Here is a 22,618-nt window from a genome sequence, read left to right as displayed (position 1 = left end):
AGAGCGGCTGAGCCCCGCGGGCGGCCGGGTTGGGGGCCGGGCGGGGCGCGCGCACCTGCTGCACGTAGGAGAAGCAGTCCTGGAACTGGTTCCGGCGCAGCGCCCGCCCATTCACGCACACCTCCCCGAGGAAGGTCCCCTTGCGCCACAGCCGCCCGGCCATGGCGTCCAGCAGCGTGGTCTTCCCTGAGCCTGGAGGGGCGACAAGAGAAGGTCTTGGGGGAGTCCTTGTGCCTCCCGATGCGGAAGCCGCCCTGCCCTGCGCTCTCCTGGCTTCGTGGGTTGAAGTCTCATGACACAACTGAAGCTCTCTGGTTTGCGCCTATCATTCGGGTCAGGACTGACACTGCTTTGTCTGCCCACTGAAGCAGAGGTGGAGCTGTTGGACCACCCTGGGGTGGTCCCGTTATACCTGGACCTAGAGGCCACTGCGTAGAGCCTTGATGACCACGTGTGGGTCCTGGCCAGCGTCAACAGCAGCAGCTTGAGAGAAATGCACACTCAGACTACAACCCGGACCTACTGAGTCCAGTTCTCAGACCCCCTCCAACCCCGGGGATTTCCCTTGCGGAGGAGGGTTCCAGAAGCTCAGGCTTAGTGAGTCCTTTGCCAGAACCCAGGGGGCACAGCCTAGGCGGCTGTCACCGAGAACACTCCCGAAGAGGGGCTGTGCTGAGCGCATGGCCGGTGCATGTGGTCACTGCCGGCGGACACGCTTCCCCTTGGTTTGCTTTCCTCTGGGGTTAGCACTCAGGGGGTGCCTCTAGGATAAGAAGCCAGCCGTCCCCTCTTTGTCACATTGGACAGACCGTTAACATGGACCCTGAGAGTTCAGGGAGACAGAACAGACTTCATTAGCCCTTAGCTATCCAAGGCTGTTAAGAATTGCTAACATGGGGCAGGTGCTGTCGTGTTAAGCGCCACTTACACCTGCATCCCACATCCAAGCTACTTCACTTCTGATCCTGCTTCCTGCCATGCACCTGGGAGGCAGCAGGTCCTGGCTCAAGTACTTGGGCCCCAGCCACCCATGCAGGGGACGGGGGTGGAGTTCCAAGCTCCTGACTTCCTTTTTAAAAAAAAAGGCCGGCGCACCGCGCTGATCAGAAGCCAGGAGCCAGGTGCTTCTCCTGGTCTCCCATGCGGGTGCAGGGCCCAAGCACTTGGGCCATCCTCCACTGCGCTCCCGGGCCACAGCAGAGAGCTGGCTTGGAAAGAGGGGCAACTGGGACAGAATCCGGCGCCCCAACCGGGACTAGAACCCGGTGTGCCAGCGCCGCAGGTGGAGGATTAGCCAAGTGAGCCACGGTGCTGGCCTAAATAAGTAAATCTTAAAAAAAAAAAAAAAATTACTCTGTGTTCTTGTCTGTGTAGAAGTGCATCATTAAAAAATGACAAGTGGAGTTAAATGTGGGGGTTCAATGGGCATGTTGGTGCCTATGGACTCCTTTTCCTGTTTCTGAGCAGGGGAGACCCGTGTCGGGGGCCTGGCGTCACACACACAGGACGCAGTGCTCTCTCAAGGGCCTTTCTAAAGATTCCATGTTGGTCCCAGGTTCCATGCAATCAGGCAAGCCACTAGGTTTCATCCTGATACCAAACTTGGGGCCTCCTTGCCACAACTTCAACCTGTTGCTTTGATGTGGTGTTTAAGGCAAGCCAGAGCCTTTCCTGGAGACGCCGAGAACCCCCCCACCCCGCTTACCTGAGCTCCCTAAGATGCACAAGATCTGCCCGCTCTCCACATACAGCGACACATCTTTGAGGATCTGCCTGTTCCATCGCTGCTGGCGAGATGTGATGTCCCACCACGGCCCGACGTGATTGCTTTAAAGGAAATCCGGCGGGGGCAAAGGCAGCGTGGGGTCCTGGAAGGGGCCAGACCCCTGTCCCCAGCACTGATCCCAGCTCCACCCTACCCCGGCCGTCCCTGGGCAGGTTCCTGCCTGTGCTTCCTCTGGGGAAGTGACTGCAAGCTGCCCGCCCTCCGTGCAGAGTGTGTGGTCTCTGTGGCTCCCTCAGGTGGCCCGCGTGCATTCCCGTCCTGGTGTTCCCAGCTGCCTTACCCCACAAGTTCCCTCCGTCCACTTAGGGCATGCCGGAGACACCCCAGGCAGAGAGGGGGCAACAGGAAGGGGTGCAAGACAGAGGCACAAGGCAGGCTTTTTTTTTTTATCCCTGGCCCTGCCCTGGGCAGGAGGAGGGGCCACTCACTCTTGTTCCTGGTTTCCCGGCAGCAGCCCACCCTCCTCCTGATCCACTAGAAGGAGCCCGAAGCCCCCAGGCAGCGCCCCCACTGGCGAGGACAGGCAGCCCAAGGGGCAAGAGCGGAGTGGCAAGGCTCAACAGGTGGGGAGAGGGCCCGGATCTGCTTTACCTGACGCTGTAGGAGACGTGGAACACGCCCAGGCTGTGCCGGGACCCGGGGGTGGCTGCAGGCACCTCCTCCAGGCAGCCCTGGGAGCTCCCGTTTACCTGGAGCGCTGAGGACCCCCTTGGGGTTTCCCGTGGGAATTCACTCATGGCCGGCAGGCAGCAAAGACCGGCTAGCTGTGTGGTGGCCCGACCCACCCTGAGCGCTGCAGCTGAGGAGCCAGTGGCAGGCCGCCCGGTCTGCTCCCTGCCCGGCCCCAGAGTGCCTCGTGAGGCCTGGGATTTGGCCATCCACGGATGCCATTATCTGATGTACCTTTAGCCAGACCGTCCTTATCTTGACAGTGGGCAGAACACACGGTGTGTTTGCAGGACGCTTTGCCAAGACGGACGTTGGGAGAGAGACCAGCACAGAGAAGGAAGCCGCGGCCGCTCAGCTCCAGGAAACTGAGAGAGAGCAGCTGCCCGGCAGCCAGCCCTGGCTATGGAGCTTGTGGGCCCCATGGCGGAGAAGACTGCAGAGGGGAAAGGACTACAGGGGGGCACCGCCCCCCGGGACAACTCGGTGAGTGACTCAGCTCCTGGACAAGAGCAGGGGAGGTCTGGCAGAGGGGCTCCTTCTGGGGGTCCAAGGGCTGAGGGGCAGGACCCCCCCCACACACACCGCGAAGGTGAACTCCTGTCTGGTTTGTGATGAGGGCCCAGGTAGCTTCTTCGAAATGAGCCTGTGTCCTAGAGCAGCGTTCCCGCACCCTGGGGACTCTGTTGGCATCTCTGGCATCCACGCTGCTGTCAGCCCGCGAATCCCAGGGCAGCAAGGGATGGACGTGAGAGGATGGCCCCGGCTCCCCTGGGAACAAGGGAATGTCAGGGCCGCAGCGGGCAGGCCCTGGGCCTGGGAGAGAGCTAGAGAGGGACCAAGAAGCAGGGCTGCAAGGAGTCCTCCCTCAGTTTACCTGGGAAACTCCGATGGAAATTGGAGTGTGGGCGGGATCAGAAGCAGGAGGCTAAGTTGATTGACAGAGGTGGCCGATCTCCAGGCTAGTGTTCTGTGCTTGCCCGTGCTGGAGAGGAGGGAGGGAAGGGGCAGCTAAGGACTGCACACTCAACAGGGGAGCCCTCAGCCTGGCCTTGAGCTGCTGGGGCGTGGCCCAGCCAGGTCCGAGGAGCCCACAGTTTGTAGGCAGTTCTGCATGCAGCCAAGACAAATGGCAGCTCTGCTCCCTGCAAAGCCTGTGGGCCAGCCCCTGCAGGCAACAACTCTGGCAAGCCCAGCTGGGGCCACAGCGCTCATGGCCTGAGCACGGCACAGTCAGTGGTGTCCTGCACCTGTTGATTCAGCCGCCTTAACCCGGGAGGCAAAGAACTGCCCACCCCGATATCCACAAATGCACGTGGACCTGGCCATTTGCAGTCTCCATCTCTCCGCTCCTGCCCCTCCAGGTGCCCCTAGCATGTCTGGGCCTTGGAGCAAGAGGGTGAGGCTCACGTAGCCCGCGTCTGGATATCTGGAAGTCGCTAAGGAAGCTAAAAGCTGTTCTACACAACAGGTCCTGTCCTCTGACCTTGCCACACCTTCCTCACATCCTAGAAGTCTGGCTGGAAATTTAGAAATTCCAGTGCTTCTTGGAACAGCAGCCGGAATGGGAAGGCACAGGACATCAGGCATCCAGCCCATGCAACAGCCCGCCCCTCAGCTCTGCCCCACTCTCCAAGGCTCCTGCGCTCAGCTGGTCCACCCTCCATGGAGACAAATGCCCAGCTCGTGTAGTGTCAGGGCTCAAGGGGCCGGGCCTGGGAGAAGGTGCACACAAGCCCTGGGAGGGCAGCTGGGGCTGTTTGCACTGGGAACACTCGGGTCCTGGGTACCCAGAGAGGCAGTTGTTGGCCTACAAGATCCTCGCTCCCTGGGCAGGAGCAGGGCCCCGGCCCCAGGGCAGAGCTGCGTGAGAGCCAGGCTGAATGTTTTAACAAGGGGCCACGAGGGCCCCCGGAGCACCTGCCTCTGTGGGCAAGGCTCCCCATCTCAGCACCAGAACGCGGGCTCTGTGCACACTCGCTTCTCATCTACGCTTCCGACTCAGGAATCGAATCAGAAGTTAATACAAGGAGAAATTACAGTGTAAGCCAGCAGGAGCCGAGCTGGTTACCTACAAATAAACCTGCTTTTGCTTTTTTGGGTGTCACCTGTCAGAAATTCAAGTGATGTTCTGACAGTCATACTGATTAAGATGTCAGCCGAATAGATATTTAAGTAGTTGAAAAATACCGAGGGTTTGTCAAAACCTCAGGAAGAGTCTAACACATCCTTCCTGGGAGCCAAGGAAAATATTTTAAAAGGGAACAGAGGTCGTTCCCAACCCAGGCACAGGTTTTCTTCTTCCAAAATTTGAAGCTCCCAGAAGGCACAGTCTCTTGGTGGGTCCCAGGCTGGCTCCCACCTGCCACCTGCTCAGCAAGCCCAGGGCTAAGGGAACCTCTGTCCTCCCTCCTGCTGCCTCACTCCCCCTGGGCCCTAGTGCCCTCCATCTTCTCAGCACAGCCCAGTGGCCCTGAGATGACCTGCCCCTGACACCTTGCTCCAGGCTCCAAATGTCTAGCCTTCCTTTTTCAGTAGCTCTTCTCTTCCTCAACCCAACCCTAGGACAGTTGTAGCCAGCAGAAGTATTCTAATTCCCATCTGATGCCCATGGACTCAGATCCCTCCTACAGGTTTTTGCTTGAAAAAACGATGACAGCAGGGTACAGGTTAGCCTCTCAGTGGCAGAATTTCTGGCAGCTTAGCACAATGAAATGGAAAAGCTAGATGGTGTGCATGTGTGGGAGAGGTGGAGGGAGGGTGGGGGCCACAGAGCAGGCTGCCTTCTTCCCTCCTCCAACTCCCCCTCCCCCCCTCCCCTGCTTTGGGGAGTTGGCAGCTGGGAGTCAAGAGGGGACCTGGACTTCCAGCCATGGCTTGCTCTCTCTATTTGAAAACATTTGTGAGCTATTTCAGATGGTTTAAATAGTAGTGAAGTCCCATCCGCTATTTACCGATAGCCTTAAGGTCTCTCTCTCCCCAGCTCCACACATCCTTCTCCCTTCTCTCTCTCCCTGTTCCCAGAGATAACCCCTCTCCTGAACTATGTGTTTCCCTTCCCCACGATTTCACTGTGTCATCAGGGGTCTTTATGGTGATAGTTCAAATGCTAAACACCACAGTAGCTTTGGGCTGCTCATACTCATATCCTCCTGGAACTTGGGTGGGGGGCTCCTGCACAGACCATCACCTGTATTCATTTCCCGCCACCCTCCCAGGGACAGAGGCTGCTGGATGTTATTTTCACATCAATCACTAGGCATGGGCTTTTCACCTAAGGCACACGTGTGCATTGGGTACACAGCAAAAACAAACTCTGATTAGATGCTCCAGGTCAGCCTGTGTCTCTGCCTGGCCTGCCTTGCTTCCTGCTCACCACCTGTCTGGCTCACTGAAGTCCAAGCTTCTCAGAGGTGATCTGTTTCACTGTCACATCCCCAGGTGTGTTGTGGGCTCCCGGTGTTTGGACGCTTGATTGACTGAAGGAGCACATCAGTGTGAGAATGACAGGGGTCCGTGGGAGCTTGTTAATGAACCCATACTTGTTCCTGCGTTATAGAAGCAGAAAAAAAAAAGTAGAATGCATTAAAAACCAAAAACCTTACTACTTAGGTTCTGCCTTTGCCTGGGCTTCAATGATTTTTTTTTAATAGTTATTTATTTGAAAGACAGAGTTACAGAGAGGCAGAGGCAGATAGAGAGAAAGGTCTTCCATCTGCTGGTTCACTCCCCAGATGGCTGCAAATGGCTGGAGCTGGGCAGATCTGAAGCCAGGAGCCAGGAGCGTCTTCCAGGCCTCCCATGCAGGTGCAGGGGCCCAAGGACTTGGGCCATCTTCTAATGCTTTCCCAGGCCATAGCAGAGAGCTGAATCAGAGGTAGGGCAACCAGGACTCGAACCAGCATCCATGTGGGATGCCAGCACTGCAGATGTGGCTTTACCAGCTACGCCACAGCACTGGCCCCTCAATGATTTCAATGATTGAATTGATGAAATAGGGAGAGTTCAGAGCTGCAGATGGCTAGCACCATCCAGGGTGCCAGCTGATACCATGAAACATTGATTTGTTTGATGTACATTCAGATAGAAGGTCACTTCCATAATCATGATGACGGTGGGAATGGTGATGACGAGGATGATGGTGATGATGGTGAAAATGATGATGGCAATGACGATGCTGATGGTGGTGGTGGTGATAATGATGATGATGGTAGGGACTTCCTCTGAAATTTCCCAGTGGCATTTTCAATGGCATTGTTTAACAAAACTCATCAAAATAAGATGCAGTTTTTCTTGGGATGGAATATTCACAAATATAGAGTGTTAACATGTTGACAGACAGGGCCAGCAATGTGGTATAGTAGGCTGTCTCTACCTGCAGTGCCAGCATCCCATATGGGCACCGCTTCATGTCCTGGCTGCTCCTCTTCCAATCCAGCTCCCTGCTAACAACCTGGGAAAGCAATGAAAGTTGGGCTTCTGCACCCGTGTGGGGGACCCGGAGGAAGCTCCTGGCTCCTGGCTTCAGATTGGCTCTGCTCCAGCCTTTTTGGGGCTTGAACCAGTGGATGGAAGACCTTTTTCTTGGTCTCTCCTCTCTCTCTGTAACTCTGCCTCTCAAATAAATAAATGCAATCTTTTAAAAAAAAATACATGCTGACAGTTGTTTTCCTCTTACCTGCTACGTTAGTGAGGTCTATTTTGCATAATGAGATATTAAGCCACATGAAGGGGAGACAAAGTTCAAGGCCAAACGTTTGCAAGCTCCCAGCTCAGGTCTTCCTTGAGTGCAGAGGTCACGGCTCTGTCCAGCCCGGGACCTCCTCCATACACTGCTTGCGTTGACGTTCTGTTGGCCTGCGGTTCAAGTTCTCTAGGGCAGGAGCTCTCCAGGAAGAAGCCTCAGAGCTCTCTCTGAAGCTGGGAGGAACTGTGCCCCCAGCGCTGCTCCTGTTTTCTCAAGACCCCGGGACTCCATGCGCACAAGCCCCTCTGATGCTGATCTGGGACGTCTGCCACATCTCACTGCTGCTCTCGCCTCCCGGGTCCGATCTCTGTCTTCCCCTGTGTCCTCAGCAGCCCCTCCCCTGTCTTGTCTCCAGCAGGGCCTCCAGGACAGTTTGTTCTCCTCTGAAACTGACAGCAGCCTGTACTTCACCTACAGTGGCCACTCCAACACCCTGGAGGTCAGAGACCTCAGCTACCAGGTACAGGTGCACCTGTGTGGAGCGGAAAGGCGTGGGCAGGGAAAGGAAGGGAGATTCCGTCGTGCAGGTCTCCTGCCCTCAAGGACAGAGTCCAGTCCACCTTGATGCCAGCACCATGGAAATTTCCCTCACTCCCTCGACAACGATGTGTGTGGTAGCTGCTGGCTGAGCCATGAGAAGATAATGACACCCTTGAGAAAGCGTAAAAAGCAAACGCCATGGATCCATGGGGGAAAAAAAATCTCTCAATTTTTTTAACTTTATATTTTGAAATAATTTTCTACTTTTGAAAAAGTTGTAGAAAAGTAGTGCTCCTATTATGCCCGCTGTCCACCTTCTCCCCCTGTAGACATCGTGCATGAATGCAGTATAATTACCAAATCCAACGATTGACGGGGGCAATGCTGTAACGAAACCATAGACTTTATTCACATGTCATCAGTGCTTGTGGATTTTTGTTTTAGTAACATGTACTTTCCTGGAGCTAGGAAGCATCAAGAGTGAGGAACAAGTACCAGAGCCTACCAGAGGTCTCAGGAGCCCCCTACCCCATCAGAGTTGAGTCTCTCTCCCCTGTCTCCCCAGGGGAGACTGCGTGTTGCCCGAATGGGTGGTGAACCCTGGAGGCCTGAGCCTGGTTTCCTGCAGGTGTGAGCTAGGACACACTGATGAGCCACACATACTCTTTCTCTGCTCTGCCACTTCCCAGCTGTGACTTTGAGCAAGTTACTTCTCTACTCTGAGCCTCATCTGCAGAGCGGGGATTGTAACAGAGCTTCCACAGGTTTGCAACTAGGATTGAACAATGGCCATCAAGTGTCCCTATGTTTTGCACATAGGAAACCATGTATGAATTTAGTAAATTACCATTCTGTCGAGACATTTTTTCAGGCTTCCTGTTTTGCCCTTCCACGTGCAGCCCAGCCCCTTATCTTCAAGCTTGGAAACAGCAGCCTTCTGTTCTCAGAATAGTGGGGTCCAGCCCGAACCCCAGGTTCCATTGTCATCAGCAGGGGGCTGTCCCCGTGGAAAAGGCTCTACTGGGCACATTAGGCTCACAGGGGAACTTTCCAATGTCTCCCCGCAGGTGGACATGTCCTCCCAGGTGCCTTGGTTTGAGCAGCTGGCTCAGTTCAAGATTCCCTGGATATCTCACAACAGCCAAGACTCTCGCGAGCTGGGCATCCAGAACTTGAACTTCAGAGTGAAAAGTGGGCAGATGCTGGCCATCATTGGGAGCTCAGGTACCACTCAGGGCAAAGAGGCAGGTGGGACCTCTCTCTCTCTCTCTCTCTCTCTCTCTATCTCTATCTCTATATCTCTCCCCTAGCATGCAGAATGGGGCACCGGAAACAGGGATGCTTCTTGCACAACTCTGCTGCCTGATAGAACCATACAGCAGAATGGTTGAGAGCACAGGTTCTGGGTTAGACTGACCTGGGCTCAAATCCCAGGTCATCCACTGACCGGCTCTCAGGTGGTCGCTGTTGTGAACCGTGAGTGGTCTCTTGTCCACCAGAAGCTGTAGCCAGCACATCCCTCTCAGGGTAAGAGCACAGAAAGTGTCCTTCTTCCCAGGGACTAGGGGCCCTCGGCTCCAGGCTCTTCCCTCCACAGTCGGACAGCAACTGGGCACAGCTCCACTGCTCAACAGCCCTTCCAGGTCATAGTTCAACCTCCGACCACCAGTGAAGAGCCAGATTCTGAGTGCCTCAATGGGCCACTTGCTCAGGCTGGATTTAAACTTACAGAACATCAGAGCTGACAAGGGATCTCCTGTCCTACCTTTCCTTCTCTCTAACAGTTGGGAAGCATTTTTAGAGGAACACTTTCAAATTATCTAGCCCTCAGTGTTTCTAGAGTGTTCTCCTGCCCCTACACACACATACACGCACACACACGAGGACACTAATCCAGGGCATTTGAGTGATTCTCCTTGAACACACACATTCAATGCAGACCTAGAACTTGAACTTGCTCTCTTGATTCTTGGACCCAGGTGTTTCTCCCTGGAACACTCTTACACAGTGTCAGAGAGCACTTTCTACCTTTTAATTAATCATTGCCAAAGGCAAGTTTTTGACCGTCTGCTCCAAACTTTTACACTCTTGATAGAGAAGTTCTGTTTATTGTCTAACCAAAGATCAAAGGAAGCATGATATGTAAATGCACTTTGTAACGGAATCAACCTGCACAATCACACGTCCCTCCCACCCTGGCCCTGGCCTTTTGATTCCAATATAAACAAGAAAAAGGAAGATCCCCCATAGCCAACGATTTCATTTGTATCTGTAACTCCTGGTAGCTTTGCTTGTTGTACCTGCCTTTTATGGCTGAACTGAGCATTTTGGAGGTGCAGGGCCCTTATTGGAGTCGCCATGGTGAGCGCTGAGTGCATACAACCCCCCCCCCCCACGGTGCCCCGTTAGTATCACTGGTTTGGTTGAGGGCAATGAAATTCAGAGGTTGGACAGGAAAGGTATTGACTGCTTTCCAGGCCTCCTGACTGCGTTCGGCAGTCCTTGGCTTTAGGTTTTCTCAGCTGAAATCATCAAAGGGATTTCATAGAAAGATTTATGAATAACGTTTCCTGTGCCTTGTACGATACGACACACATGTACACAGGCGCACACGCCAAGAATGCTGATTCTAACTTCTCAAAAAAAACAAATAAAAAACAGTCCCAGGCATTTTTATCTTCTTCTATAGAACCAGCAATGCCGAAAGGTTGTTAATTCCAAGTAATGAATTTACTGATGTGGACATTTGGGTCATTTTACAAGGATCCTGAATGCCCACGAGTGTTTCCTCCTGGTGTTTAGAGGGTCTCCCTCAAGGCACCAGACATCCTCCTGGGCCTCTTGGCAGGCTTGGCTCAGGAAAGGCAGCCTCCTGATTCTTGCCGGGAATCCTCTGGTCCCTGCGAGTGCTGGCAAACTCCCCTGAAGTCCCCGGGCCTGCATCTGCTGGCTGAGACTGAACAGGGTGCAGGCTGGAAGTCCCACTCCCAGTTTCTTCCCTGGATATTTTGTTCCACCTACGTTCTCAGGGACCTTAAACGAGGTGCACCCAGGAAGCAGCGCCCACCCCAGGAGCCTCAGGGCAGTAAACGTGGGGTCACATGGGGGACCTTCTTCGTTTTTGAGTTTGCACGGGGTGCTGTGGGGCTGTTGGCACAGGACAGTGGCAAGGAGGACTTGTCACATGTTGTGTCCTGGCACTTTCATAGTTTGAAAACAACTGTGAAAAATTGGAAATCAAAACTCTACCTGGGGGGTATTGGGCAAAACTTGGTACCAGTCCAGGGGCAGGAAGCTGTCCTCCCAGCCTGAGTCAGCTGGCATTCACAGCTTACAGGGCTCTCAGAAAAAGGGCCCTGGTGCCTGCTTTTGGAACCCAGATCCAATCTGGGCCTTACTCCCCCAAATCAACAGTAATAAATATGCCATTCAAAAGTGGGTAGCATTAACCTGGGTGCAATGGGTATTTTTTTGTCTTTTTCTAAAAAAGAGAGTAAAAAGTACCACTGGTATAGATAAGACAGAGAAGGGTATAGAGATAATATTCAGAACGGGTGTGTACCTTGTGCTATAATTTTTAAATCATTTTCACACTTTTACATCTCTGCTTTTTTCTCATTTCTCAAAATATGTTCTGGTTTTGCATTTTTTAAAGATTTTATTTATTTATTTGAAAGAGTTACAGAGAGAGAGAGAGAGAGAGAGCGAGCTTTCATTCACTGGTTCACTCCCCAAATGGTGGCAACAGCGGGGGTGTGGGGGGGGTGGAGTGGGGAGGAGCAGGCAGAAGCCAGGAGCCCGAGCTTCTTTCAGGTCTCCCATACGGGTGCAGGGTCCAGGCACTTGGGCCATCCTCCACTGTTTTTCCATTTGCAGGGAGCTGGATGGGAAGTGGAGCACCTGGGACAAGAACTGGTACCCATAAGGGATGCTGGCATCACAGGCAGTGGCTTAACCCACTAAACCTCAGGGCTGGCCCCTGGTTTTGCATTTTTAAAAGCCATCCTTTTAATAGAGGCGGAGTTTGCAGCAGGCATTTGAGCCAGCAGCCAGGACAACCACTTGGATGCTCGCATCCCATGTCGGGGTGCCTGGGTTCAAGTTCCAGCTCTGCTCTCGATTCCAGCTTCCTGCTAATGTGAACCCTGGGAGGCTGCAGGTGATGGCTCAAGTAGTTGGGTTCCTGCCACTCACACGGGAGACCTGAATTGAGTTCCCTGTTCCCAGCTTCAGCCTGGCCCAACCCAGCCGTTGCAGGCATTTGAGGAGTGAAATGAGCAGGTGGGAAACCTTGGTCTTGCCTTTCTCTATTTTTAAAGGCGTTCTAGGAATGCTCCGAATTATTCTCACAAAGTCAGCTCCTGAGCTAAACAAGGTCGATGCTGGCATGTTCACCAGCCAGAAGCAGTTTCGCTTTGCAATGCAATTAACACCAGGCTTACTTGGGGAGAAAGGCGCTGGTTAGCAGTGGGAGGGGCAGGCGCTCCCAGCAGAGGCACACCTGAGGCAGCCAACACTCCTTCTCCATCCTGTGGCCGCTGGCGGGCCCTGGCCTGACCCCCGGCATCCATGTGCCTGCCATGGGTGCTCACGTTGGCTGTATCTGAGAGGCCTTGGGGCTGTGTGTGCTGGGGCCGCCCGCTACAGGTGCAGGATCTGTGCCACCTTCCCTGGGCACCAATTCCTTCCACAAGCACAGAGCAGTCCCTGGTGCTGGGGGCTGGGAGTGGGGGAGCAGTGGCCCCCAGGCTGGCCCTGCGGAAGCTCTCTCTCTAATGGCTTTGCAGGCTGCGGGAGAGCCTCATTGCTGGATGTCATCACCAGCCGCGACCATGGAGGCAAGATCAAGTCGGGGCAAATCTGGATCAACGGGCAGCCGAGCACGCCTCAGCTGGTGAGGAAGTGCGTGGCCCACGTGCGCCCACACGACCAGCTGCTCCCCAACCTGACCGTGCGAGAGACCCTGACCTTCGTTGCCCAAATGCGTCTGCCCAGAACCTTCTCCCAGGCCCAGCGGAACAAAAGGGTAACTACCTGACCCCAGCCATGACCTTGGGGTCTGAGAAGCCATGCTACCCTCCCCTCCCCATCCCTTCCCTGGCTCGCATCAGTGCCCAGCCACAGGCGGAGTCTGAGCAGGCCGGCCCAGCATCCACCTGCACACTAACCCCAGTCCCTCGTCCTCACCTCAGCCCCAGGATGTCCCCTTTGCAGCGCCTGTCCTGGGATTGGGGTGAGTTTGTTGACAAGCTTCCTGGTCATCTACGTGGGCAGGGAGCCCAATCATCTAGTCCCCAGGTCATGGCCACAGTCCCCAAAACACAGCCCAATGCCCTCGGAAGCCTGCCCGGCTGTGGAAAGAATTAGGAGAGCAAGGGTGGTGGCTGGAGCTGGGGGCCCTTTCGCTTAAAAACTCAGGGGGCAGCCACAGGTGGTTTTAGACTTTGGCTCTGCACCTGCCCAGGTGCAAGGGAGGACCGTGGTGGCGGCAGCCATGGCAGTGGCCTTGAGCCGTCTCTCGTCTGGCCGCTCCCAGGTGGAGGACGTGATCGCCGAGCTGCGGCTGCGGCAGTGTGCCGACACACGCGTGGGCAATATGTACGTGCGCGGGGTGTCAGGAGGCGAGCGCAGGAGGGTGAGCATTGGGGTGCAGCTCCTGTGGAACCCAGGTGAGGCCTGTGAGCCCCAGGGGTGGTGGGCGCGCGTCCCACCCAGCTGGAGTCCTGCTGACTCACTCGTCTGCCCTGCTGTCTGTCGGGAAGGCATCCTCATTCTGGACGAGCCCACCTCCGGGCTGGACAGCTTCACGGCGCACAACCTGGTGAAGACCTTGTCCCGGCTGGCCAAGGGCAACCGGCTGGTGCTCATCTCCCTACACCAGCCCCGGTCGGACATCTTCAGGCTGTTTGACCTGGTGCTGCTCATGTCATCGGGCACCACCATCTACCTGGGGGCGGCCCAGCACATGGTCCAGTACTTCACGTCCATCGGCCACCCCTGTCCCCGCTACAGAAACCCTGCGGACTTCTATGGTGAGCTGGCAAGGCCAGCGGCCTGCGCCCTGGCACCCAGGCACCCACACCCCAAACTCTCTTCCCGGGGAAAAACTCTCTGAGCTGCAGGAGAGGAGAAGCGAGGATGTGGGTGATGATCCGAGTGGGTGGAGAATAGGGGGTCAGTCATCCAAGGATGAAATGCTGGCCGTGAGGACCCTAAGCAAGTGGCTTCTGAAGCAAAGCCATTCTTCTATGCAGAAATTTCCAGGAGCTCCAAAGATCAGGGGATGTGGAATCCAGGGCAGTTTGCATCAATGTCTGCAACTGTGCTCTTTGGTCAGATTCTGTAGACAAACTTAGGATATTCCAGGTTAGGCAGGGAGACTGCAGGTGCATGGTGGTGGTGGGGGCCCAAGCCTGGACCAGCATGGGACATTTTTGGCGATCTTTTTTTTTTTAATTATTTATTTATTTATTGACAGGCAGAGTGGACAGTGAGAGAGAGAGACAGAGAGAAAGGTCTTCCTTTGCCGTTGGTTCACCCTCCAATGGCCGCTGCGGCTGGCATGCTGCGTCCGGCGCACTGCGCTGATCCGATGGCAGGAGCCAGGTACTTATCCTGGTCTCCCATGGGGTGCAGGGCCCAAGCACTTGGGCCATCCTCCACTGCACTCCCTGGCCACAGCAGAGAGCTGGCCTGGAAGAGGGGCAACCGGGACAGAATCCGGCGCCCCGACCGGGACTAGAACCCGGTGTGCCGGCGCCGCTAGGCGGAGGATTAGCCTGTTGAGCCACGGCGCCGGCCTTAAAGATTTATTTATCTATTTGAAAGGCAGAGTTACAGAGAGGCAGAGGCAAAGAGAGAGGTCTTCCATCTGCTGGTTCACTCCCCAAATGGCCATAATGGCTGGAGCTGGGCTGATCTGAAGCCAGGAGCCTGGAGCTTCTCCCAGGTCTCCGACACAGGTGCAGGGGCCCAAGGACTTGGGCCATCTTCCACTGCTTTCCCAGGCCATAGCAGAGAGCTGGATTTGAAGTGGAGCAGCTGGGACTTGAACCCACGCCCATGTGGGGGGCTGGCACTGCATCCCTTTTTGGCAATCTTAGCTGATGACTCTCTAGATATGCAAATGGCTCTTTTCTGCCCCAGACTTGACTTCTCTTGGCTCCTGAGCTCTCAGCATATTACACTCAGGAGTGTGTGAGCCAGTTCCTTCCAGCCACCTGCACTGAAAACACCAGCCTGGATCTGAACTGCTGAGCAAGGCGTGGCTCCTCACAGGTGGCTCCGTTGCACCATGGCCAGGGGAAGCAGCAGTCATGGCTCGTCCTCTAGGTGCCCTGGAGACTCAGCTTCCTCCCAGGATGGCAGGAGTTACAAGGACCTCACCCATAAATAGGATGCCAGGGACCGTTCCCTCGAAGGCGTGCACCAGGGCCCAAAGTGCCAGCTCCACAGGGTCACCTGTTTGAGACTCACATCTCCGTCAGGCCAAGGGCATCAGCATCTCTGCAGATGGCAAGACCAGAGCCTGCAGAGCTGAACACCTTGCCTGCCATGGCACAGCTGCCAGGCACAGACCTGGGGCGCCCAGCTGGTGTGCCCAGCCCCTGACCCTGCCCTTCTCCCACTGCTTGTGCCACTCTTGCCACCTCCCACCCTCATCCTGTGTACTCACATGGCAGTCACGCTGCTCCCTGTGCCCAGGGGACAGCCGGGCTCCTGCTGGGGTGTTACCCATGCTTGGGCCGGGCATCCAGAGATGAGGGGGCCGAGGGCCCCTGCCCACCTGATCACCAGGAGACATGGGAAGAGTCCCAGAGAAGAGCTGGTCATAGGCGGATGCTACGGCAGACTCGGGAACACTTTTTCTTTACTTTAAGTGATCTCAGAAGGGTCGGGGGGAGGCGCTCTTGTCTGCAAGCCCTGGGGTGCCTGGTGAATTTGGTGTTTTGAGCCACAGCCCTGCACCAGGGATAATCAAGGTTTATATCATCCTCCCAGACATTAGCCTGCCTACAGACATGCTATGAGGTGAGAGGAGGGAAGAGGTGGCACCCAGCCAGCTCCAAGGAAGGAATGGAGGGCGGGCAGGCGGTGCGTGCTGGTCCTGGGCCCAGCTGGTTGGAGGGAGGCCCGGCAGTGCCTGAGGTGGGGTGCTTTGCCTTTTTAGGCATTGCAGGGGCCCCGTGCGAGGAGGGCTGCACTGCAGGCTGCCAGATACTCCCCCTCCCTCCACCTGGCCCCCTGCAGGAGGCACCCCCAGGAGATGGCTGCCCCGTTCTTGTTGGCTCAGCTCAGTACCTCTGCAGAGCAGCTGACCAAAGGGCATGGATGGCCGGCGCCACGGCTCACTAGGCTAATCCTCCGCCTGCGGCGCCAGCACACCGGGTTCTAGTCCTGGTTGGGGCACCGGATTCTGTCCCGGTTGCCCCTCTTCCAGTCCAGCTCTCTGCTGTGGCCCAGGAAGGCAGTGGAGGATGGCCCAAGTGCTTGGGCCCTGCACCCCATGGGAGACCAGGAGAAGCACCTGGCTCCTGCCATCGGATCAGCGTGGTGCGCCGGCCGCAGCAGCCATTGGAGGGTGAACCAACGGCAAAGGAAGACCTTTCTCTCTGTCTCTCTCTCTCTCTCACTGTCCACTCTGCCTGTTAAAAAAAAAAAAAAAAGGGCACGGAGTCCTCTGCCACAGTTGCCTGGTCTTTGGCTCCCTCCATCCCCATGTAATCCCTCTGTGGGCAGCTGCTGGGGAAGCCAAGGGATTAGTGGACGGTGAGGGGCAGAACAGCAGGAGCCCAACCTGACCAGTCCACCTCCTCCCCACGAGCAGGCGCAGCTGGGAGGCTGGAGCTGGAGCCTGGGCATTGGGCTTTGATGCTGAAGGCTCACACTCAGGCCTGGGATGTTCCCACGATGAGCCTGGTGGGGGCTGGGAGTGAGGAGGGGGCCCGGGGCCAGGGCCTCTGCTGCTGACCCATCACCTTCCCCTGAGGCTTCTGCAGAAGTGGTGGGGCCTGGCAGGGCACGCTGGCCATCACGGCATGGCTCCCCCTCTCAGAGGGGCAGGAGCATGTCCCAGAGACCCCGAGGGCTGACACAGGCCAGGCCCCGGGTGGCCCATGACCCTGCACTCTCTGCTCACAGTGGACCTGACCAGCATCGACAGACGCAGCAAAGAGCAGGAGATGGCCACCAGGGAGAAGGTCCGGTCACTTGCGGCCGTGTTTCTGGAGAAAGTGCGGGACTGTGATGACTTTCTGTGGAAAGCAGAGGCCAGGGACCTGGATGTGGGCACCTGTGTGGAGAGGTGAGGCTGGGCGACTCTAGGGAGGCAGCTCCCAGCAGCAGGTGCCACCGCCTGACCTGGCCACGTACTCTGCCTCCCAACAGCCCGACCCTCACACAGGACGGCGACACCCTCCAGAGCCCCAGCAAGCTGCCCGGGGCACTGCAGCAGTTCACCACGCTGATCCGGTAATTGTCACTTCATCCCCGTCCCACCTCGGCCTGTACAGCACTAAGCCCTCGCCATCTAAAAGGAACATGGGGCAGGCGTTCGGTGAAGCGGTTGAGGCGCCACCTAGGGGTGGGCATTGAGGCGCAACAGGTTAAGCTGAGCCTTGCAATGCCAGCACCCCATGTGGAAGTGCGAGTTCCGGTCCCGGCTTCTCTTCTCATCCAGTTTCCTGGGCTCTTGCCACCCGTGTGGGAGACAAGGAAGGAATTCTTGGCTCCTGACTTCAGCCTGGCCCAGACTTGGCTTTTGTGGCCATGTGGGGAGTGAACTAGTGGGTGGGATACTTCTGTGTCTCTTTTCTCTGTCTCTGCCTCTGCCTTTCAGATCAATTAATAATAGATGCCCCTTAGAATGCCACATCCCACGTCGAAGTGCCTGAGTTGGCGTCCTAGCTCAGTGTCTGATTCCAGCATTCTCGCTAATGCACACTCCGGGTGGCAGCAGGTGGTGGCCCAAGTACTTGGCTTCCTGCAGTATTACATGGGAGACCTAGATTGGGCTCTGAGCTCCTGGCTATGGCTTGGCTCAGCACAAGCTGTTGCAGGCATCTGAGGAGTTGAAACAGCAGATGAAAGATCTCTTTCTCTTTCTTTCTGCCTTTCAAATAAACACAAATTAAAAGGGAAGGGGAGACTTTGTGGTGTAGCCGGTAAAGCCGTGCCTAAGACGCTCGCATCCCATAAGGGCCGTGGCTGCCCCACTTCTGACCCAGCTCACTGCTAATGTGCCTAGAAAAGCAGCAAAGGATGGTCCAAGTGCTTGGGCTGCTGCACCTGCGTGGGAGACCCAGAAGAAGCTCCTGGCTCCTGGCTTTGGCCTGGCCTAGCCCAGCCATTGTGGCCATTGTGGCCATTGGGGAGTGAACCATGGATAGAAGATTCTCTCTCTCTCTCTCTCTGTCCCTTTCTCTGTGTGACTCTGACTTTCAAATACATAAATAAATCTTTAAGAACAAAAAGCCAGGAAGGTCAGCGTGAACGTGGCAGTGAGTGGAATGATTGGGGAAAACAGGATCCCTGGACCCCACCCCCGCCCTCAGCGTGCTGAAACGTCTTCTCCAGCCAGGGGACCACAGAAAGAGCGGGGGTCACTGTGAGAAATTCAGCGGTCCCCGAGTCCCCCAGGTGGGAAGGGCAAGGCCCCTCCACACCAGCCCCAGAGGGAAAGCAAGTCCCTCCGCGTGGTGAGTGTTTCCCGGGTGCTCACGTTCTGATCCAGGGCAGGGGCCACGGGCCACAGACCGCTCTGCCCTGCATTGTTTTGCTTTAATGCGCCCCACCTCAGCGAGATTTCTTCAAGGAAGGTTGTCAGGCTGCTGATTGGGAGGCGGAGTCATAATCACGTATCTGAGTGCCCACTGCCTGCGGACAATTTTCTTAGTGTCTCCTGACATCCTCGTAGCAACTCGGTGAGATGTGTTACTATCCCCATTTCACAGATGAGAAAAATGAGACTGACAGAGATTAAAGGACAGCCCCCAAGGTCATAGGGTGAGGGGGTGTGGTTGACACCTCTTTCTTTTGTTTTTCTTTTAAAGATTTATTTAATTATTTATTTGAAAGCCAGAGTGACAAGGAGAGAGAGAAGGAGAGACTGAGACATCTTCCTTCTGTTGATTCCCTCCCCAAATGGCCACAATGGCCAGATCTGGCCCAGGTAGAAGGCAGGAGCCCAGAACTCCATCCAGGTCCCCTACATGGACAGCAGGGACTCAAGCACTTGGCTCATCTGCTGCCCTTCCAGGCACGTTGGTAGGAAGCTGAGCGGGAAGCAGAGCAGCCATGAGCAGCACCGGCACTCTGGTGTGGAATGCGGCGTGTTAAGTGGCAGCTTAACTTACTGCACCACGCCTGCTCCCTTTCTCTTGGTTTTTGTTTTTAAGATTTATTTTATTTATTTGAAAGAGTTACAGAGAGAGGTAGAGCCAGAGAGAGAAAGAGGTCTTTCATTCCGCTGGTTCACTCCCCAAATGATTGCAATGGCCAGAGCTGAGCTGATCTGAAGCCAGGAGCCAGGAGCCAGGAGCCTCTTCCAGGCGGGTGCAGGGGCCCAAGGACTTGGGCCATCTTCTACTGCTTTCCCAGGCCACAGCAGAGAGCTGGATCAGAAGAGCTGGAACCCAAACTGGCACCCACATGGGATGCCGGTGTTGCAGGTTGGGGCTTCATCCCGCCGTGCCATAGCGCCGGCCCCATTTTCTCTTGTTTTTAAGCCGTCAGATTTCCAATGACTTCCGAGACCTGCCCACCCTCCTCATCCACGGGGCAGAGGCCTGCCTGATGTCCCTCGTCATCGGGTTCCTCTACTACGGCCACGGAGACATCCAGCTCCCCTTGATGGACACCACAGCCCTCTTGTTCATGATCGGAGCTCTCATTCCTTTCAACGTGATTCTGGATGTCACCTCCAAATGTGAGTGCCACCTGTTCTTGTGACCGGAATGTGCAGCGGCCGGCCCAGGCTGCAGCTACCGCCCTCTAAGCTGGTCCACGGCTGGCCTCTGTCTTCCTCTGAGCTCCTGGGGAAAATGGGCTTGCCAGAGAATTGCATAGCGATTGTGAAATAAAAGACAGTCATTGGGGAGCAGGAATTTGATGCATGATCTAAGACACCACTTGGGACACCCATCCTATACTGGAGTGCCTGGGTTCACATCTCAGCTCTGCCCTCAATTCCAGCTTCTTTCTAACGTGCACCCTGGGAGGCAGCAGGAGACAGCTCAGGTTCTTGGGCCCCTGCCATCCACAAGGGAGACCCAGGTGGAATCGAGGCTCCTGGCTTCAGCCTGGCCCAGCTCCGGCTGTTGGGGGCATTCGGCGAGTGAACCAACAGATATGAGTATTCTCTCTCTCTCTTTTTGTCACTCTGCTTTTCAAAGAATAATTTTAAGACAATATTTTTTAAAGTACTCACATGAATATGAATATGCAAATGAAAGCAAATTCCAATCCTGTCCCAACAGGATTTAGACCTGCCAGCAGTGCACAGCCAGTCTTGTACACCCTCACCAAACACCTCAGTTAGGATGGCTTGACTGTGCCCATTTTTAAAAATCACAAGAAACTTGAGCCATATAGCTACTTTTTTCTTTTCTTTTAAAAAGATTTATTTATTTATTTGACAGGCAGATTTACAGAGAGAGAGATAGAGAGATATCTTCCTCCTGGTGGTTCACTCCTCAAATGGCCTCAACAGCCAGAGTTGGCCCAGGCCCAAGACAGGAGCCAGGAGCTTTTGCCAGGTCTCCCACCTGGGTGCAGGGACCCAAGCACTTGGGCCATGTTCCACTGCTTTCCCAGGCCACAAGCACTCTGCTGGATGGGAAGTGGAGCAGCCAGGACACAAACCAGGGCCCATATGGGATGCTGGCGCCTCAGGCAGAACCTGAACCTACTACACCAGAGTGCGGGCCCCATGTAACTACTTTCAATTGTGTTAGGAGAGACCCAGAATCAGAAACACTGCAGATCCCTTTCCCTCCCTCATTCTCTCCTCCCTGCCCCGCCTTCACAGGCCACTCGGAGAGAGCCATGCTCTACTACGAACTGGAAGATGGGCTGTACACGGCGGCTCCCTATTTCTTTGCCAAGGTGAAGGGTCAGGGCTGAGGGTGAGAAGGCCCCCAGGCTGGGGGTAGGGGGAGAGGCCGCACGGGGTGGGCAACATCTGTGCCAGCAGGTGCCTTGTTCCCAAGGGGTTGTCAGATCCAGAATGCCAGGACTGTGGGCCAGGCGTGCTAAAAAGGAGGTGGGAAACACCTGGCAGACTCCGTGGCCCCAGAGTACGCCAGGCAGGTGTGAGCAGCTGTATGTGGCTCCCTCTCAAGGCCACACAGCCACAGGGCAGGGCATGAGGAGAGCAGGTGTTAGGAGAGCAGAGACGCATCCACCGTCTCCCTGGAGTGAGTTTCGGCTTCTGGGTGTGGCGCAGCAGCAACCAGGGTACCCCTGAGGCGGCCTGGAGGGGGAGGGGCTGGCACCTTTGCAAGGTGAGGGGCGCGACCTTGAAGCCTAAAACAAGGGCACAGGAAGGAGCCTGAGTCACGTGCTAGTCAGGGCATCCTTTGCAGGTCCTCGGGGAGCTGCCGGAGCACTGCGCCTACATTGTCATCTACGGGATGCCCACCTACTGGCTGGCCAACCTGCGGCCGGGCCCGCTGCCCTTCCTGCTGCACTTCCTGCTGGTGTGGCTGGTGGTTTTCTGCTGCAGGGCCATGGCCATGGCTGCCGCCGCCCTGCTGCCCACCTTCCACATGTCCTCCTTCTTCTGTAACGCCCTCTACAACTCCTTCTACCTCACTGGCGGCTTCATGATAAGCCTGGACAACCTGTGGGCAGGTGAGACCTGGCCAGGCCTTTGAAGAAGCCGCCCACATGCAGAAAGGGAATGGCATAGCGGTCAGCCCGGGGCTGCAGTTCTGGAAGCCGGGGCTTGGCCCGCCCGGCAGCCCGTGCAGGGCACTCGTCCATCCGAGGAGACGCATGGCTGCTCCTCGCAGGCCACCTGACCCCCTCTCCTCTCTGCAGTCTCCCGAGGGCCGGGTCGATTGTGAAATGTCCCCTCGGCTCTCCAGCCCAGCCCTGGCCCCGCCACTGGGCCCTGGGCCACTGCACCGTCTGGTCTCCGCTGGTCCAGAGCTCTCAGGCTTGCAGAGTGAGCTTCCTAGGGTGCAGATTCAATCACTGCTTTGTCAGAAACCTCCCAGGGCCTCAGCCATCTCTGGGTGTGCCTTGCTTCCGTGGGACCAGGGCCCTCACAGCCTCTGGCCAGTGGTGCTACCCACCAGAGACAGGAGTGAGTTCCAAGGCCGGGGGCACTAACGGGCTCTCGTCGTCCTCAGTGCCGGCGTGGATTTCCAAGGTGTCTTTCCTGCGGTGGTGTTTCGAGGGGCTGATGCAGATCCAGTTTAACAGGCGCCAGTACAACACGCAGGTCGGCAACCTGACCTTGTCCATCCCAGGAGATGTAGTAAGTAGCCGAGGCCCGGCGTGTGCGCGAGCCCACAGCCGGTCCAGCAGCGTCTTAATGCGCGGCCTGCTCATGTGTGTCCCCAGATCGTCAGTTCCATGGACCTGAACTCGCACCCGTTGTACGCCATCTACCTCATCCTCATCGGCATCAGCGGTGGCTTTCTGCTCCTCTACTATGTGTCCTTACGGTTCATCAAGCAGAAATCGAGGCTGGACTGGTGATTCGCGGCAGGATCCCTGGCTGGCGGCAGACCCCGCCACCGCACTCCCTTCCCCGCAAAGCGCCCCTTCCCGGGGAGCCGATGGCCCGGGATGCTCTTCTCCATCCGGCCCCGGGGCTGCAGTGGTACAGGTCGGCCACAGGATGGCAGTAGAATAAAGACAGTTGAGAGGGCTATCTGCTCATGGCCGGAGCCTGTGATTTCTGGGAGCGAGAAAACCTGTACTCGGTGGCA

At 56.0% G+C, this 22,618-nt stretch overlaps 2 protein-coding genes across 7 annotated transcripts in view; one reads left to right on the top strand and one right to left on the bottom strand.

Moving 5' to 3' along the window:
- Positions 1–2,654, bottom strand: part of ABCG5 (ATP binding cassette subfamily G member 5) — a 22,953-nt gene extending 20,299 nt beyond the window's left edge. Inside the window, exons 1-3 of one of the 2 annotated variants that reach the window (XM_051842960.3) lie at positions 2,378–2,654; positions 1,706–1,827; positions 56–192 (exon numbers count right to left, since the gene is read on the bottom strand). In XM_051842960.3, coding sequence (XP_051698920.3) covers positions 56–192; positions 1,706–1,827; positions 2,378–2,523 — 405 coding nt within the window. In that variant the 5' untranslated portion in view covers positions 2,524–2,654. Of the gene's footprint in view, positions 1–55; positions 193–412; positions 879–1,705; positions 1,828–2,377 lie in introns of those variants that run through there. The other variant, XM_089326462.1, reaches the window with a different exon arrangement.
- Positions 1–22,618, top strand: part of ABCG8 (ATP binding cassette subfamily G member 8) — a 22,800-nt gene extending 182 nt beyond the window's left edge. The window contains exons 2-15 of one of the 5 annotated variants that reach the window (XM_070069191.2): positions 2,238–2,349; positions 2,746–2,938; positions 7,555–7,659; positions 8,747–8,903; positions 12,467–12,705; positions 13,216–13,348; positions 13,442–13,711; positions 16,821–16,983; positions 17,067–17,150; positions 19,406–19,605; positions 20,707–20,783; positions 21,263–21,530; positions 22,034–22,161; positions 22,248–22,618. In XM_070069191.2, the coding sequence (XP_069925292.2) occupies positions 2,858–2,938; positions 7,555–7,659; positions 8,747–8,903; positions 12,467–12,705; positions 13,216–13,348; positions 13,442–13,711; positions 16,821–16,983; positions 17,067–17,150; positions 19,406–19,605; positions 20,707–20,783; positions 21,263–21,530; positions 22,034–22,161; positions 22,248–22,385 (2,043 nt within the window). In that variant the 5' untranslated portion in view covers positions 2,238–2,349; positions 2,746–2,857 and the 3' untranslated portion in view covers positions 22,386–22,618. Of the gene's footprint in view, positions 1–2,237; positions 2,350–2,718; positions 2,939–7,554; positions 7,660–8,746; positions 8,904–12,466; positions 12,706–13,215; positions 13,349–13,441; positions 13,712–16,820; positions 16,984–17,066; positions 17,151–19,405; positions 19,606–20,706; positions 20,784–21,262; positions 21,531–22,033; positions 22,162–22,247 lie in introns of all 5 variants that reach the window. The other 4 variants (XM_089326467.1, XM_089326468.1, XM_089326466.1 and 1 more) reach the window with 4 other exon arrangements.

The sequence above is a fragment of the Oryctolagus cuniculus genome, chromosome 2 (genome assembly GCF_051225735.1).
Source record: "Oryctolagus cuniculus isolate XC-2025 breed Fujian yellow rabbit chromosome 2, ASM5122573v1, whole genome shotgun sequence".
Classification (NCBI taxonomy): domain Eukaryota; kingdom Metazoa; phylum Chordata; class Mammalia; order Lagomorpha; family Leporidae; genus Oryctolagus; species Oryctolagus cuniculus.
The sequence above is the reverse complement of the archived record's forward strand: the minus strand, read 5'-3'. Positions and strand labels throughout refer to the sequence as shown.